General features: G+C 34.8%; 1 protein-coding gene across 1 annotated transcript; it reads right to left on the reverse strand.

Annotated features, from left to right (window-relative positions):
- Positions 1 to 1,373: 1,373 nt before the first annotated feature.
- Positions 1,374 to 16,413, reverse strand: LOC116207409 (SCY1-like protein 2). Its single transcript, XM_031540331.1, has 14 exons — positions 15,919 to 16,413; positions 15,342 to 15,446; positions 13,098 to 13,208; positions 12,037 to 12,219; positions 10,596 to 10,722; positions 10,097 to 10,158; positions 9,881 to 9,967; positions 8,710 to 8,796; positions 6,226 to 6,339; positions 5,242 to 5,370; positions 4,414 to 4,476; positions 3,055 to 3,216; positions 2,821 to 2,939; positions 1,374 to 2,715 (listed from the first exon to the last, which is right to left on the reverse strand). The coding sequence occupies exons 1-14, from the start codon at positions 16,411 to 16,413 to the stop codon at positions 1,749 to 1,751; spliced, it is 2,811 nt and encodes a 936-aa protein (XP_031396191.1). The 3' UTR covers positions 1,374 to 1,748.
- Between the last annotated feature and the right edge of the window lie 3,504 nt (positions 16,414 to 19,917).

The following is a 19,917-nucleotide window of genomic DNA, read 5'->3' on the forward strand; positions in this document are numbered from 1 at the left end:
AATAGTGAGAGTAAGAATAAAATATTTGTTTTCGACTTTTCAACCGTTATACAAATGTGGAGGTTATTCCAAAATCCAATTATTGCTTAAATCATAGTATAATATTATAACATAATTCGTGTCATATTCGATGAACAATTTTCTACATATATATCACCAGTATATATATAAAAGCAAACTATTTGCCTATCTCCCTCGCAACCACCTTCCAAAGATGAAATGTGAAGAAGTCAAGTCATTGCTTATAGGTTATCTCGTGCAGACTCTCTTGTGAAGCCACGTAATTGCTTTAATTATGTAAATATTATATGGTGAAATATATGTGAAATATTTAATAGACAATGACATCTATATATTAATAGGTGAAGATAATATACAATTTTACATTTCAGGAATATATATATGTGCGCGCGCGCTTTGATATAATAAATATATAGTCTAATTTTTTATTAGCAGATATATGTATGTGTGTATAGCCGTTTGACGCATTATGTCAATACAAAAATACAATTTTCCTATAATATGCAATATATAGATATTTATGAATATATATAGTGGAGGTATATTTATATTGGCTTTATGAATTAATATATTCAACCATTTCATTTTGATTTGAAAGTGTATACATGTTTTCCTTGTTTTTTCTTGCGCACACACATATATATATATATGACCTATATGTTTCGGAAATATAAGATATATTTAATATTCTGTAAAAAAAAAGGACGTAGATAAAATAATTTTTTCTAATTTTATATTTGATTATTTTTTCTTTACTCTACTTTTATATCTTCACATATTTATTGAAAATTGATAGATATCGTGCAATATTTTAATAAACAAAATTATTCTTAATTGACATAAAATTCTTATATAAGTACCTGTTGTCAAATTTTTAACATCAATTTTTTTTATTTCATTCATATTCCGACGCGGTAAATTTTTTCTTCTACTTCACTCATATATCTATGTATGTATATTTTTCCTTTTTCTTTTATTGAATTTTAGTTCGATCTATTGTTCATAATCGTTAGAAATTATTCTATTTTACTTATAAATATTTGTAGATGTTGAGGGATACAATTAATTATTCTGTCAAAATTTATATGTATTTGATATGATGGTTTGTTCCAATATGTTATATATAAATGTTTGAGTAGATTAGTTGTAGCTAAAAATTATTTGAACTCACCTGCGCGGGTCTTCAACTAATCTATAATTAAAAGAATTACAAATACTTTAAAACAGCAATAACCTTCAAAGCCGTGGCCATACTACAGGCTACAAACAACTTTAAATCCATGTATGTAATCCATCATCTTCTTTTCTTTGATCACTTGATAACCGGAAGATTCCAAGCAGATATAAGAACATTGGACCAGGCAGAATAATCACTTTTTTTTATTATCCAAATAAGAGGAAATGATGTTCTTCAGATACATCTTCCCTTTCGGGGAGAAAACACACACACAGAGATTCACGCGATGAAGCAGGCTATCGAGAGATTAAAGAATTGGACAAAACTGTCAAAGAAACTCTACCGTACAATTACCGTGACCTATACTCTACACAGAGACACAAGCACACAACTTACCCAGCTGCCATCCCCTAGCATATACCTCAATGCATGTTCTTTGGATGCAGAAGAGTTGCTCAACAACGCCGTGGAATGGCCTACCCCGCAAGGCATGGCTGGTAAACTCAATTTCACTTTTGATTTACGTTCTTCATATTTGTGGGTATTACTTTCACAGTAGGTCTAAGAGAGGTGGCTGCTCAGAAGACGATTTTGTAGTGGTGGACCGAGAGGTTGATGACTGCAGGCGCATTCCTCTCCCTCTGCCTCTGCCAACTGCGGTTGAAGGGGGCGGAGCAAGCCTCGGTGCAGACGCTTGTTCTTTCTTGTTGGTCCCAAAAATGGACCCAATATCTGCCAATCTATTCTCACCATGACCTTGTAGATTTGAGCTACCATGACTTTGTCTTGAGGATCCGATAGAGTTATGACTGCTATTGCCAATCAAACCCGGATTTCCTTGGTAACTGCTGCTGAATGCCCAGCTGTTACTGCTGTTCGCAGGGAATATTGCATTGTTGGTTGATGTCTTGCCCGCGCCAGCTAAACCTTGTGGATTGACAGCTGCTGCTGCAGTATTGCCATTTGAAGCACCGGAGACACCGGCCAAGCCACCAGCAGGCCGTGGAGGCCAGTCAGCGAAAGGATCGATATCATCAAAGCCCTGAGTTGATGGAGGTGCCGCCATCGTCATGGTCAGTTGCTGCTGCTTTGCATCATTTGACTGATGAGGTGGCATAGAAGATGCTCGTGGTGGCCATTCTATGTCAGCCACTGGGGCACATGTTGTTGTGACTGACTGCTGAGTAGATCCTACTGTTGCAGCAGATGGCATTGAGGAAGATAGCGTCTGCAAAGAAGGCATCTGAATTGACTGGCTTGCACTAGAAGATATAGAGGGCGGCACTGGTGCTAGTACTGCATTTGTTGCAGAGTCCTTGGGGGCAGGTGGTGGTCCACCTGAAGGGATGCCCCAGTCGTCATCCCATGCTGGGCCACTCTTTGCTGCAGAGACAATAGGGACAGTAGCCTTGCTGAACGCAAATGCTTGGGACGACAGCGCCCCATCTCCTAGTGAATTATTCATCTCTGCACCACCAGTCTCAGTTACAGTGACTCCCCGTTTTTCCTCTATCTTCCTGTTGTCACAGTTGTCGAGAAAGATTAAACCAAAAAAAAGAGAGGTGGAGAAACACCTAAACGGATGTACTTGGGCAACAAGGGAGAGATTGCAAGATTGATACCTCAATATGTCCTTTACAAAGAGCATGTACTTGGCAAACTGCTGAACATTCAATTGCTGGGCAGTCAGAAGGGGAGTTAGCAGGGGCAGGACATGCTCTGCAGCAAATTCTACACCATACTGAACCAGGTACGTTCATGAACAAAGGAAGAGAGTGAGTTGCTGTAACAGCTGGCAGAAAATAGTCAAGGCCGAAATAAGTTCATATGGCAGGCCCTCTACAGGAGAGTTTTACCTGCTTGAGCATTGAGTTGGCAACTCCAAGGGTACACATGAGAGTAGGAGCAGAGTGGTCTACAGCAGTACAACGCTGGATAGTTTGCAGAATATCCAGAGCAGCACGTTTGTCCAGAGTAGGCACCAACTCACCTAAGCATAGCAAAGCATTGACCCTCACCTTTCAAGGCGAGAAGAGACATTCTATCAATTATTGGAATGAGAAATCAATGAAATTGTCCACACAAGAGGAAGTCTGTAGCCTGGAGCATAGAAGTTTGTTACATTAACAGCTATGGAAAAATAGACATGCTGCATAACAGGTCCAGGGAGCATTATTGATAACTGAATACAAACCAATGATACCAAAGAAATTGGTTGCCATCATTACTTATCTGAAAAGTTTAAGTTCATAGACAGAATGGGAATAGAATACTTGTTACTTTACAGGGTAATAACATTTTGGGCTGATTCAACATCACAGTTTGCATAAATGAAAGGCAAACGATGGATAGTCAAATGTAGGAGCTTCTAATACCATCTTATAAACAACCGACTCACCTAAAAGATTAAGTTAGGAGACGGAGCTGCACTGTGTATTTTTTGACATATTTTTTCTGATTAGTATAAGTCCTATGTCTTATATCTTATATCTTAAGGGAAAAAATTCTGGAACCGCCACCATTTTTCTAAAGTTAAAACTTTACTATATACATAAATTATTCAAAACTCTCCCATTTTCAAGGAAATATTGAAAACAAAAAATTAAAAAAGAAATCCACTATTGTATTACCTCAAACTCTCTTCCTTTATATCCTCTATTGGATATTTTTAAAAATCAGCAAATTTTACAGGGATTAGAAAATCAATAGTTTTTTAAAATAAATTTGTATTATAATATATTAAAACCTAACTTAAAGAGGGATATATGACAGATTCACAGAAGAGAAACAAAATAGTCCAAGAAGTGACAGTGACACCCTAAATATCTAAGTCAGCAGTAAAACAAAATAAAAGCTCCACCATGGCTAGAATGTCTTTTTCCTTTCTCAAATGAATGTGCCAGAGTATTATAATAAATAAGAATTTTACCACGCAAGCAATTTTCTTTTCAGCTAGCACTACCACCAGAAAAAAGCCATTTTTTATTACTTCTGATTATTCTGAGTATAATGTCTCGTATTTCTTACAGAATAGAAATATTCCCTCTCTCCAAAGCAACCCTTTCATCAAATCAGATCTTGTAACAGGCAGTGTGTTTGATGCTGCTTCAGGAACTAAATGTATCAATGTAACAGCAGCAAATACACAGAATAACATAATCTTTCATCTGCACTGTCATATTTTACATGAGCGCATCTTCAGAAATTGTACATACCGCTGCAACAGTTGTTTTAAGAGCTAAGCCATGAACACGAGGCAAAATTGCTTGCTTCACCAGCTGGAAAGAATGAGAAAATTACATCATTAATTAACCAGCACCAAAAGTATAATACATCCTCTGTAAAAATACAATATGTATCTATATGTATATCCTGTCTCCACTAATTCATGCTCTCATGCAGATATATATCTTGGGTTGAAAATTCAGAAATTTGAGCAAATTTCATATCATAGCACATGTAACGTGTCTAATAATAGAACCTATCAGACAAATAAATAGAGTTACAGAACACCATAGCAGGCTAACTGACCATAAAGTTAAGTGTCTTTGATATGTCCATATACTATGTTATCCTAACTGAACATATGAAACTCTGGAACTAGGGTGCTAACTAAATATCTGCAACTCTTGAACTCAGACAACAAAGACTGAACTTCTACTTTTTTCCCCTCTTCATTCTTATTGATGATTATTTCCAAAATATACAATCCCCTTTTACTTAAAAAAGAAAAGAAAGTCACTCTCTAGAATACAGGTAACGACTGGTAAGAAGAGGCTTTGCCACCCACCAGAGCAGCAGGCAGAAATATTTTTTCATTTGATAAGGATTACCAATTTAACTTCATCCCAAAGAAAACTTAAAAAGAGATTTAGAATAGACATAACACGCTATGTCCTAAAAGCACATGATAAAGAAATTTATCCAATTACCGAAACAGATTAAGTCTTTGCATATATTAGATAAATAACTACAAAATGATAAGGTGTCTTATAACTATTCTAAAGCAAAAGCAGTGCTCACATAGGATACAAAGTAATCACCTGGATGTCAAGTTGCTTAGAGAGATAGGCAGACTTCTTCAAAACCTCTTCTTGGATGCGAGCATCATTGTCATCATAAGCTCGAACTAGTGAAGGAAGCACATGAGAAATTAACTGCTCTTGACTAGTCTAACACAAAAAGTACATAGAATGATCAGTTAATCGGGATATGACTTCTGAACTGTTCAAAAAGGAAAGTACAAAGAGGAAGGCAAGGGAATGGAAGAAAGAATCTCCCATGCTCCGATCATGTTAGCAAAGGGGATGCATCATAAGTTAAAAGGGCAAATTGTCTTTTTCTTTTTTTCCCGAATCTTTATTAGAAGTGCCTTCCTCCCAATTTGGAAGGTTTAGCACCCAATTCTTATAATTTCCATTCCTCTTCCCTTATAACAGTGTTCTTTCAAACCAAGGACAATCCACCCCCTCCAAATAGAGTGCCAAGCATTTTTAAGAATAGAGAATATAATAGAAGGTAGATAAATGCATCATATATAATGCTTAAGGAACTTCAGTATAGTCAACTAGTGCCAAAAACTTTGTTTCCATAAATTGATAGTCAAAAGAGTGAACACTAGATTGATTTCCTATCCAATGGCAATCATTTGCACAAACAGATTCAGCAGGACTGCTATATTCATTCGTTGATGAAGGATCAACATAAATGCCTACAGACAGTATTCCACATACAAGAGCACTAGGAGAATGAAGGTTATACACTAAAGAATCGTCTGCATGTCAATATCTGATACTGATGAAGCGAATATACATTAAGCCTTGAACAAGATTGGTCTCCAACAAATATTCACTAAGGCACTTTGGCTCTGATTCTCTTCTTTCATGACTCACTGGGACAAATATAATTCACCCAGTGGTTATGTAGGCGGGCCACTAAACATACTTCAACAGAGAAAGAGGAACTTGACCCAGATATCGACCACCGGCCTAATTTCAAGCAGCATCAGGAGATTTGTTCAATTGTACCTTGCCAATGATTAGCTCTGCATGTTTCACAAGCAGCAGCAGAGTATCGCCAACTGCAGTGCTTAGGACCGGAACAAGTGCTGGCAGTGTTGATAGCTCAAAATCGTTTTTATCCTGCACCACAGATTCAGCAAATGTAAAATCTAAGCAGGCAATATTTTAATAAGTATGAAGCAATCTCTAAGAAGTAAATCATAACAGGCTAATCATAATCATATCACAAGAAATATAAACATGAAAAATCGTGGCAAAGATACCACCGATCAGATTTATAATATACATCGTGTCTGCTTTGTTTTTTACCCGTATGAAACATATCCTAGACTCTTCATTGTATATGAGTTGTGGCTATGGAGATGCCTATCATCCTCTCAGTTTTTCTTCACTAGAGAGGTATTGCAACTTTGAAGGAATAGGTTGCAATAAGCTGAGATCTGACCTAATCAATCAATATCAATATTGATCAATATATATATATATACACATATATATATATATATGAAAGCAAGGTATGGGGTGGACCCGACCAGATGGCGTCTGAACGCTCCGTTTTTTAATGGAATTTTCTCGGTTTTTTGAATTTTTTAAATTTTAAATTATCTTTGATTATAAAATTAGCAACAAAATCTTAAATTATCTTTGATTATAAAATTAGCAACAAAATCTTCTAAAATAATATTCCATTTAAAAAAACCGAAAATACCATAAAATCTTTTGAATACTTCGGTTATCTACAATTGAAGGAAATAATATTCCATTTAAAAAAACTGAAAATACCATAAATCTTTTGAATACTACGGTGATCTTCAATTGCAATATGAATTTTCTAGATGGACTTTCTAGGTTTTTAAATTTTTTTTAATTTTCGGAATTATTTTTAATAAAAAATATTTTAAAAGATATCTCATCAAAAAATATGATTTCTTGATTTCTTTAATTTATATAATTTATTTATTATTTAATAATCTTGAATTTTTTAATATGAAAGTTAATATTTCATCTCAGATAACCTTAGAATGCTCCATTTCTGAAAGAAATTTTCTTGATTTTTTGAGTTTTTTATTTTTATTTTTAATTATACTCAATTATAAAATTAGCAACAAAATCTTCTGAAATAATATTCCATTTAATAAAACCAAAAATACCTTTTGGATACTACAGTGATCTCCATTGAATCCAATATGAATTTTCTAAATAGAACTTTCTAGATTTTTTTAAAATTTTTTATTTTCAGAATTATTTTCAATAAAAAATATTTTTTAAAAGATATCTCGTCATAAAATATTTTTTTTATTTTTATAAACTATATGTTATTTAATAATCTTATATTTTTTTCAATAAAAATAATATTTCATCTCATAAATATTAACATCGAAATAAGTATATATTATTATATATCCATACATAATATAGATATATTAATATATGGTTATGTGGACAACTTTTAGTATATATAAATAACAAGAAAAAGTATATATGAATTATATTTTTTATAGATATCTATTTTTTTAAAATAGATTAGATAATATTTTATATATATGTGAAATTTTCTAGATTTTTTGAATTTTTTATTTGTCAGAATTATTTTTTTTAAAATATATCTCATCATAAAATCCAATTTATTGATTTTTTAAATTTTTATAATCTATATAACATAATGCATTTGAAATAAATTAGAAGATTTTATTATACGTATAGATATTATTTAATAATCTTGAATTTTTTAAAATAAATATTAATATTTCATAAATAAATATTAAAACCAAAATAAGTATATAAGTTAGTATATATTCATACACAATATAAAATATGTTAATATATAGTTATGTGGACAACCTTTAGTATATATATAGCAAGAAAAAGTATATATGAATTATAGGTTTTTTATATATCTATTTTTAAAAATAGATTAGATTAGATAATATTTCTTTTCAAAAAAAAAAGATTTGTTCATGGCAAAAAAAAAATCAAATTATATTTTATCTGTATTTTGCATGACAATTATAAATATGAATTATCACACACATAAATAGGAGCATATTCAGCTCTCGAAAAATACTTCTACAACTAGACAAGAACTCTCAAAACTTTCTCTAGACGCAACTGAGTTGATTAAATTTATGCTTTGATTTTTCTCATTTTTATCGAAAATTTTATTTTTTTTACTTTTCTCTAATATTTTGTTTTTATTATATTCTTTTTCAAGATTGGTGATGTGAGTTTCAACTCTCAAAAGGTATTGCTACCCCTATACACAAGCTCTTAGAAAGTAAGTTCTTCTACCACTAAGGTTTTTTTCTTTTTTACTTTTGATTCTCCAAGCAATTTTTCTTTTTAATTTTTAATTATATATTTTTTTTCAAATTGGTGGAACTATCCCATGCAATGCAAAGGGGTCAACATCAAAGCCAATAAATAGACCTAGTCAGGTTCCATGGATGTGACTTAGATGTGCTTGCTGCATATGCCAAGATGATCCAATACCTGTGATTCTGCTATTGTGAGAACCATGGGTAGTATCATCGGTTGCATCACCAGATTCCGGAGCTCTGCACATAGCGGAGGAAGTACCTGCATGGCATACCAAAAACCACTTAAATTCTCCAATTTAGAGCATCAAATAAACAGATCTATATAAGCAATGCAATGCCAGAAGGAAACTGCAGCTGGATGAACGAAAAATTGGTTACTAATTTCAATTTGAAACCCACAAGTAGCAGAAGAGACTGTAAACTAAGTCTAGATTGTGTTGGATCCAATTTTTGGCACCTCGTCAAGGTCCACCATAGTTCAATAGCCTGGAAAGGTTGTTCAAGCCCCACCGATAGAGCTATAAACCAGAACCACCCATTTGCAGTGTTACTATTTGTATAACAAAAAACTAGTATTTTACATAACATATGTTATAATTATCAAAATAACTACCATAATTTCACAATGCAAGATTGTGCGATCTCATTAGATCATGATTTTTTAGACTGTTGCTTATTGCAAAATCAGGTTAAGTTGGCATTATAAGTCAGACCACAGGTCCACCCGTGCTATGCACGGATAATTTGATAAAATCTCTAATATAATCACTAAATGTTTAATTACTCTGTCCATGTTAATTAGTGCAATCTTGAAATTTGTTAAAAAATTAAAATTAAATGTTTTAAAAAAAAAGGACAACAAAATGAACGGAGGGAAGGTTGAAAGTTGAAACCTTTCACGTATACATACAAATGTAAAGAGAGAGCTGATACAGGTTAAAATTGAGTCGGAGAAGGAAAAAAAATTGGAGCTAAAACCGGGCGAACGGGGTGGTGTTATTTGATAAAATAATATCTTATCAGAAATTTAATGATTACTTAAACATAATTTGGCATGGGCAATTTGGGAAAATGAAAGTGAGACGAAAGTCATGTTCAGGCTTTATAATAGTAGAAATAACAATTTCTTGGTAGGTATTGACGCATGACACTGGCAACCCAATATTTACTCGAGGATATAGGTACAAATGACCAAGAATAAAATATATTTACCCTTAATTCTAGTAACAAGTATCTTAGCACCATAAGCTAGGCAGTCAGTTTCTTAATCAAATATGAGTGAAGTGGCAACAAAATTTAAAAGGATCCTGATGAACAGAAAACAGAGCCATAAACAGTCAAACCTTATAGCGCAAAACGCGAGAATCAAAATCTTTCCACATGTCTGACAAAGCTTTTAAGAATTCAGATTTCTGCATGTTGTCTCGTTCCTACAGTGAACACAATATTCATCAGATAGCTGGTTGAATGATATTAGCAACATTACTAATGATAACATCAAACAATCACAAGGTAACTCCACCACAGATGGAGCCAACAGGAAAAATATGGTTGCATACAAGCATGTGGTCAAGAAAACGAAGAGCGCGCAACCTAGTATCATCCCGCAAAAATGGAGAACCTGCAAAAATTATAAAACTAATCTGTTAAAAGGAAGAATATGCACGTGCGTTATCACTTGGACAACATTTTCAAATGTATATGGTAAACCAACAAAGACTGTCAGTTAATTCAACACTTAATATGGGGCCATTGCCAACCAATTAACAATTTGATAAGGATTGCATCCTGTGAGGACCGTACAACCAGTTCGAGTATGTGTCATTGCCTCTAGCCCAAGAAGTTTCAAAAAATTTCGTTTGAGTTTATACGTCAAGGTAATCACAGGTTTTCAATAGATGTGTATCACATCTACCAAAAGTAATGGCAACTATTGAAAATCAAATCAAAAAATAAACAGATAGCCTTTCACTGGTTGTCCTTGTTATTCCTGGTTCTTCCTTATATGGTCATCTTCAACATATCTGGGATGAAATTCAAACAAAAAGCGACGAGGACCTGTAAAATCAAGAGCTGTCGGCCTAAAAGATTCATTGACGGAAAGCATCCTCTGTAAGTCAGGAACCAGCTCTGGTGGAATAGATGAGAAAGCCTCTCTTGATAAGTATGTCAAAGTGTTCATGTACTGCAGAAGGCACGTATAAAGAACCATTGTGAATAGAGCATGACATATAAGAATTAAGGAAAAGACCATACCTAAATAGCAGTTTGTCAATCTTAGCTCATTTATAAAATGAATGCTCTACATGAAATCATCACACACTAAATTGGCAATACTCAAAGACACCAGCTTACCACTAAGAAAAGAAGGCCAAGCAAGATGGACCAGGACAGAGAGAGCAATGAGAGCATGCAGACCGTCATCTTTAGATTAAAAGCAACATGCTTGCATACTATCAGCCAATACGAGTCTTTAGAAGCAAATTCTATAATGTTCATTATTATGTCCAGATCCTATCTTGATCAGATCTAGATCCCTGTCTTGGGCCCTCACCAATGCATGTATCACTTGTTCCAGTTCACATGGTCCCAAAAGCAGTTTATAATCTTGATGCAGAGACAACCATTACTGTTAGGTGAATAATGACTGTGATTAGACCTATCAGGTTGACCAGATTCAAATCCTGTTGTTGCCTTCTCACAATCGATACTTCAAACAAGTGATGAGTAGGTAACCGAACAAAAGGGGCTAATGAGATGAAAAGGAGTCTGCGCCTTGTGCTAGTAAGGGCCTCCTTAGCATGGTCCTTATCTTTGAAGGTTTTTTATTATCTTCAATTTATGTAAACGGCCATAAAATAGCTCCGATAGATAGCTGCATGCTAAAGTAGCTTAAGATTAATCAGTCCTCTAGCTTAAAGTATCATCAGCCTCAGATAAATATGCCACAAGTTTGCTTAACGGTTCATTTCCTATGATCTACTAATTTTAATCACTCATGAAGTCTAACAGTCTACCTCAATGCATCAAGAAATTAACAATCCAACACAGGTTACAGAAGTCCCAGCATGCAACAGGGTTATGATAAACAATTCATAATAAAAAGTCCGCCAGGATCTAATGATACATGCACTGCTTATGAATGCATCCTTACATAACCCAAAACAAAGGATATCTATGATAGACACGTGCAGCTTGGAGATTGGCACAGCACAGATAGAGTGCAACAGTGCCAACAGATGTCCACATTTAACAGTCACTTGGTCTAATCAGCATTGTTCATGTTAACTAACAGTATGTATTGGAACAAATTACTCCAATGTCTTAGGACACTCTAATTTTACCTAAAAAATTTATTTCTTATAAACGTGATATTTTTTTTGGGTCAACTTACTATTCTATAAAACACAGTCCTGAGAGGACTTTCTATCAACCGATATCTCCTGTCTTTGAGCAGAAGCTAATCGTAAGAAGCAACTAGATTTGAGTGGAAAAGTACCATCTTCACATTGTTGTGGCAGTCAAATAAGGGCTTCCGAGCAATTAAGTGGTAAGCAAGGCACCCGAAACTAAAAACATCCGCAGAAGTCCCAACTGAAGGAGATTTGCTTCGAACTAATTCGGGAGCAGTGTAATTTAGTGATGGCTGAAGGGGAAGTACAGAATCCTCCACATCATACTCCTGCATAATCCATTGCAGACAATTGGATAAGTAGCTGCGAAGACTGAAAAACGGCATATAAGGAGACCATCATCTTCTTTAGAAATGAATACATCCTAGCAAAGATAAAATAACACATCAATGTGATCACAGCTTATATCAAGAAGCGTGGGAAGGAACCATGTTTTCTTTTCAACAGTTGAGTGTTTCTAACGAGCCGAGATATTGCAACACAGTTCGATAAAAAGCTCAAATACTCCAAGCAATGCACCTGCTCATCATGTCATAGCACCAAAAATGATTGTCTCCTATTTTATCCTTTATTACTGCCAATTGTGCTTTCTTCAAACAGATTCATTTCTAATCCCAGCTCATCTAGCATACAGATACACAAAACATCCTTGTTTGAGCAGTGTTCCTTTTCTGTATGAAACAAACAACAATTCGCTTATGAATTGAGCAAGCAACATAATCAAGAGCAAATTGTCAATGCCCATCTTAAAAGATAGTTCAATGCTCAAGAAAATTTTTGCCCTATCCTTGTGGTACTTGCATAACACATCCTCTAGAATTTGAGGCATCACAGCAGTAATATAGAGTCAGCAACGCACTCTTATTTTTATTTATCCAATTTGTATTCTATTAGTAACATATCCATCTATACCTCCATCCTCTCATAAGATTGAACAAGGAGAGTGAAATCGAAACCTCCACATTTCTCAATCTATCCACATAAGAACGTTATTGGCTTGCCATAACCTAGAACGCCTACTATCTTTGACAATATATCTCCCCTGAATTAGACTTCCCAGTTCAGCCACGGAATAATACATATGTAGCAATATGCAATAAACAAATTACTCTTTCTTTTCTCCTCATCTTATGGATGATACACTCACAGTATAATGAAAGGCAGGAACATTAATCAGATCACCCGAGGCTTGGTCCGTAGAGATTGCAAAACCAAATCCACCAAGTTTCCAGGCTCCATTGGCAGTAATAAGGATATTCTGCGAAGGGAAAAATCATGGCAAAAATGTTACAAACCTCAAAATGAAAAGACAATTACAATGATATTTTGATACTGGAAGAGAGAAACTACCCAGTAGTTCCAGAATAACTACTCCTTCGGCACAAAGAACTAGTAGCCGTTAAAAAGATTATTATAAAAGAGATCAGTATCTGGGATCTTAACCATAATTTATGAAGAAAAAAACATAACCAATATTGAATCTCTAGCAATCTATAGGTTTCTAATCACCAGAAAACTCAACTATGGTGGGAAATATTAATCATTGTGCAGTTGTCTTCATCTGAATTCGGCTTTTCCAATAGATTTTCTGTTAAGATGGTCTCAAAAATTTACTGGAACATGTGGTTTCTCATTTTGTTATTGCAAAAGATTTTTTGCACTCTGATCACTCAAATGTTAGCTGGATGCTTTGGTTGCACTTTGAGTTCTACAGATTTCAAATCAAGCAAACAACTGGTTTACTTTGTTTGAACAAATTCTTATGCCTCTTTAAGAAGCTTCCATTCATGCATATGTTCGCTGATTTATCCCCGTCTGAGGTCCTGGTCTTTTATACATGTGCATCACTTGCAAATTCTGTCACTTTTGAGTAACTTTCTAGATTCATAGAGAAACTCTGAGAAGGAGTAAAGATTTACGTGTACAGAAAGATCACCAAAAGAAAAAAGGCACCCCTATAAGAGAGAAAGGAAGTTAGTGAACTCCAGGACAACATTCATATCACACCTGTACTGTCTATACCATAAATTAACAGCTCTATCTATTGGCTAACAAACAATCAGGGGATTCGACTCCCCCAAAAAAGCTCAAGAAATCCAAAAAATGGAAAAAAAGGAACCATGTTAATCAATCTCCGCTTCTCCTTGCTAATAGCAATGCCAAGCCAAGCTCTTAGTTTGCAGTCAACAATAAGTGCTGTTTCACAAACTTGGCAGCAGCACCCCCAGTGATTTCACTGCAAGAAAATCATGCAAGTATGTACCCTCTAGACGACTTTTTCTTACTTGTGACTTCACCACCATAATATTCATTCGAAGAAACTAATTCACTACTTATCCAAAAAAAGAGAAAAGCTAACTCGCTGGGTGCATGCAATTGAGCTAATTTTGTTATCGTAGTTAAATGTTTCTATCTAGTCAACCTCTTCGCCGCAGCTAATTAAGGCAAAACTACAAATGCAACCAAAACACAGCTTTGTAGGATGAGCAGAATGACTCCTCCTATATACTCGAGTTACTGCTTGCTCGACAGGCCAAATGGATAGTTCCAAAAGTCCAGATTACGATATTCAGAGAACCTCTTAACAGATACTTAAAGATGCCTGGCATTCTGTATTCCATCTACATAGAGCTAAGTAAAAAGCATAAGCCAGCTCCCAAAGACTCGACGATCTTCGTTGATAAAATACTCAATCAGCTAGAATTGCTAGTTGCTAGCATCTAAAAAACAAACACTGATGCAGGGGAGATCGTAGCTCAAACAAGTGTTGAAAATAATACTACTCGAAATGAGTGTAAGTTGCGTGATTGGTGTGAAGACAAACTCTATCATTTCTGACCTTGAAAAGGAGTCTCAGGTAATAAGTTTTATAAGCAAAAGTCAATGGATGATTATGATGCCATCGCTTAGCACTCTATGAGAAGCGATTAAAGTTGCCAATATCATATATTTTGTTTTAAAGTTAAAATTTTTTGAGAAACTAGGGAGGCTTGACATTAGAATAGTTTCTTACAGGAAGATGCAAATTGCCAGTTAGCTTCAACTTTGAAATTTGCTTCTATCATTGGATTGTATCAGCTACACAACATTGGGTGGCTAAAAACTGTCTGACCCCCCAGAGCTTTATCTTTTTGTATAACATAATTTAAAATACTATTTTGTTCTGGGGGTGCATACCCTACAGAATGTTCCATTTAAAGTTCAGGTCTACCATCCTTCCTAACGAGGTGGAACACTCACAGCCAATTAATCCTATATATATGTGTGTGTGTGTGTGTGTATACATACACACATATAAATGGTGATCAAGCGCCTGCAGAACTAACAGCACCCTACGTAAAACCAGGAACAAATGCGAGTTTCACAAAGAATTGGAGCCAAAATAACTGACCCCAGGTGATATGGAACGATGTACAAGGCTTGCATTATTATGGAGAAAGTCCAAGGTCTCTGCCATTTGTAACAAACCATGCTTCACCTCCAACAGTCCCATTTCCTGAATTGCAGAGAAGGGGGGGCTTAGAAAAAAGTCATGAATGGAGAGAGACAAAATTCTATCATAACAAATTATAAATTTTTTTTAAACTTAAACAGGCAATACGAGTTCAAAGATGAAAACTGCATGAAAATCTATCAGAGTTCAAACTCCACTTCCCTGCATCGCCGGTATGAACTCAAAACCCCCAAAGTAGCAGCCTACGCGAAACATATCTCACTAATGATGGGAACAACAGATAATGACTTCTAGTCTAGCCTTAGAAAGAGAGCTGCATCTCTGCACTTGTATGTAATATCAATGATATTTTTGACTTGGGGACTAGAAGAAACAAACGAGGGGAATAGATCCAGCAGTCATACACACACATCATATGATTGTTATGCCAAATTAAATGATAATTAGAGAAGCGAACCGACGAACGAACGAACAATCTCGTCTAATGCAGAGAAAAAAGCGGCATGTTTCGTACCATTCCCTTAAGCTCCTTAGGAACCTTGGTCACATTCTCCAGGTTCCCAAGAGCATTGGCCACAGAAGCAAACAGCGGCTCAGTGACCATAGCCATGGCATTCTTGTTCTCGTCGAGAGCCTGCACCACATGAACCACTCCCGGGTGCCTGAGGCGCACCAGCCTAGCTGCATCGGCACGGATTATGTCAAGGAAGGAATCCTCAGCAGTCTTGGAAAGTCCGGCACGGGCGCGCACCTCAGACAGGACCCGCTTGTCCAGAACCCAGACACAGACCTGCGGGTACTGCTGGGGGAGCGTGGAGTCACGGACAGACTTGGCGGAATAGAGCTTCCAGGCGAGGCCGGGCCCAGCAGAGCCGATCTGATCGAGGAGCTCAAAGTCTTGAAGAGGTTTGGGCCCGGTGACCTCCTGCACGGTCGTCTGAACTGTCTTCTCGATCACCGCCGCAGTCCTTGCCAGGGCCTGGGTCAGGGTTTTCATGTTCAGGGCCATGATAATGAACACCACCGAAGACCTGATTACAGATGCAGTGGGAAGATGTCTCTATGGGATTGGATGCGGTGTCGGTGAGGATCCGGGGACTGGGTGGAAGTCGATCGGGGGATATGAGATCGGTGAATCAATCAATCAATCAGTCAATCCCAATGCCTCCAGAAATCTCCTCTCCCCCCAACCGCCGGTGCTTTCCTCCTCGGTTTCGTGCGCTGTATTCCGCTTGACCATATGAAGGCGCGTTTGGAGTGGCCGGAGCCTGTCGTATGGCCCCCGCCTTTCACTCTCTTTTCCCCCCCCCCCCCATTTTTTTATTTTTTTATTTTTTATTTTAATAATATGAATTAATTGCACTATATACCCTAACGTTTGAAGAAATTTTTAATTTTAGCCCAAACTTAATTTTTTACTATCCTAACGTTGACGTGTTGGTTTCACATCTAGTCCGACACTAACTTTCCGTCCAAAATTGACGGAATTGCACACTTGGCACATTAATTTTGTAATACATGTAAGTAATATTACAAAATTAACGTACCACGTGTGCAATTCCATCAATTTTGGACGGAAAGTTAGCGTCGGGCTAAATGTGAAACCAACACGTTAACATTGGGATATCTTAGGTAAAAAATCAAGTTTGGGCTAAAACTAAAAATTATTTCAAACGTTAGGTTATATGGCGCAATCATACCTAATAATAACTAGTTAAAGAATAATTTTTAGTTGCGATTAATTTGCTCAAATATTTGTTAATGTACTGCAACAAACCATTCATATCAAATACATATAAATTATTCTAAAAAATTAATTAACTACATCTGACAACATACAGACAAACTCTAATAGAATAATCTCTAACTATTATGGACAATAGATCGAACTGAAAGTCAAGAAAAAAAGGGGGGAAATATAGATAGATATATTACTGAAAAAGAAGAAAAAATTTACCGTCTCAAAATATGAATAGAATAAAAAAAGTTGGTAGTGTCATAAATTTGACTATAGCTACTTATATAAGAATTTTATATGCCAATTAAATTGTTAATGCTTTTATTTATTTACATATTGCGCGATATCTATCAATTTTCCATAAAAAAAAATTTAAAGTAAATGTGTCAAGATATGAAAGTAGAATAAAGAAAAAAATAATCAAATATCAAAGTAGGAAATATTATTTTATCTATGTCCATTTATTTAGTGGGTAAATTGCACTGATGGTCCAAAATGTTTTACAAATGTTTCATTATGGTCCAAAAAAAAATTTTCGCTAATAATGGTACAAAATGTTTCAAAGTTGTTTCATGATGGTACAAACTGTCAATTCGAACTTGATGCCGTCAAACCGACGCTGACGTGGCTACTATGTGTCACCTCATTGCTGACGTGGGCGAAAAATTTTGAATAATTCTAAAAATTTTAAAATTTTAAAACTTTTAAAAATAAATTTAATATTAAATTAAAAATAAAAAACATTATTTAAAAAATTTAGAAAAAAGTTTAAAATTTTTTAAAAATAATTTTCAAAATTTTTACTCTTTTTTTGTATTTTTTTATTATTTTTTGTATTTTTTTGGACTTTTAAAATTTTTATTTTCTCTTAAATGACGTGACGCACTATGATTGGTTCCACGTAACAAAAATGACACATAGGACGCGCCACGTCAGCAAAATGTTAACGGCGTTAGGGCCAATTGACGGTTTGTACCATCATGAAACAATTTTGAAACATTTTGTATCATCATGTAGCGAAAAAAACTTTTTGGACCATAATGAAATATTTGTAAAATATTTTGGACCACCAGTGCAATTTACCCTTTATTTAGTATATCATATCTTACTAATGTGGGTTGATTCAAGCAGTTTGACGTTTGTTATGCTTAAATAAAGTTTCGGATCGAATCTTTATGATTGCAGAAAATCCATGTTGTAAGAGATTTACCCCTTAGTGGGTTGGTTCAGTTTGACTAGATTAACCGGAGCCCAATTAGACTTTTGAATATCAAAATTCACACCGAAAAAAATCATATCTTTTCGAAACAAATAGGTATATATGTACGGGAAACATATATATACTTATATCAAACTGAAGTCGTTGTATATATAATAATAATAATAATAATAATATACCTTCATAAATATCGATATGTTGTCTATTATAGGAAAACTATATTTTTGCATTTGTATAACAATACATCAAACAACCACAGACACATATACATATCTACCAACATTAAAATTACATAATATATTTTATTATATCAGAGCATATATATATATATATGTATGCATATTCCTATAATGAAAGATTGTATGATACTTTTACCTGCTAATATATTGATTCCATTGTATATCAAATATTTAACATACATTTTTATTATATAATATTTGGGTAAATTGCACCGGTAGTCCAAAAAGTTTTATAAATATTTCATTATGGTACAAAATTTTTTTTTTTGCTACTTGATGGTACAAAATGTTTCAAAATTATTTCAATATAGTACAAACCGTCATCTCGCCATTGACACCGTCAAGCCGTCCTTTACAAGATCTGTAAATTTTATACCATCATGTAACTTACGTAAAACATTGTGTAAAATTAAGTTACAACTTCAAAACATTTTGCGCCATCATGTAACGTCCCACAACAACCGGTTTTGTACCATCAGCGTTGGTTTGATGGCGTCAATGACGAAATGACGGTTTGTACTATACTGAAATAATTTTGAAACATTTTGTACTATTAAGTAGCAAAAAAAACTTTTTGTACCATATTGAAATATTTGTAAAACTTTTTGAACCACCAGTGCAATTTATCCTATAATATTTACATAATTAAAGCAACAATGCGATTTCGCAAGAGAGCCTAAGCAAGAAACTTGTAAACTATGACATGACTTCTCCATGTTTCATCTTTAAAAAGTGACTGCTCGCGTGGCGCACGGATTTTATTAAACCCCATAATGGGTTATAGTATTCCTTTTTTTTCTTTTATACACAATTAAAGTCGCATGACACTTTCAATATACGGTAAATGTAAAAAAAAATCACGAACTTTACATTTCTTTTTACGTTTTATCACAAATTATATTTTTTGGTCAAAAGATACGCGAAATTTACATTTTTTTACGTTTTATCACAGATTATATTTTTTGACTAAGAAATACAAAAACTTTCATTTTTTCATCCCATTTAGCATCGTCCAAATTTTCTTCAATTTTGTTGACATGGCCATTAACACATGACATGTGGCAAACGGTCACTAATGGTGATTGATGTGGTGAATCACATTATTAAAAATATTAAAAAAATTTGAAGTTTGGGCAGCTGAAGGTAAGGAGGTAGGTTGTTGCCTTCATAGTTGCTGTCCATGAAGCTTCATTGGAGAAGCCATCGAATCATCTGTGTGCTTCGATCAAAGCACAGAGGTTTCGATGAAGCTTCTCAACCGGGTCCTCTGGGATTTGATCAAAACCACACAAGGCTTAATCAAAGCTCTCGAAGTTG

This window comes from Punica granatum, chromosome 5 (genome assembly GCF_007655135.1).
Source record: "Punica granatum isolate Tunisia-2019 chromosome 5, ASM765513v2, whole genome shotgun sequence".
Taxonomy (NCBI): Eukaryota; Viridiplantae; Streptophyta; class Magnoliopsida; order Myrtales; family Lythraceae; genus Punica; species Punica granatum.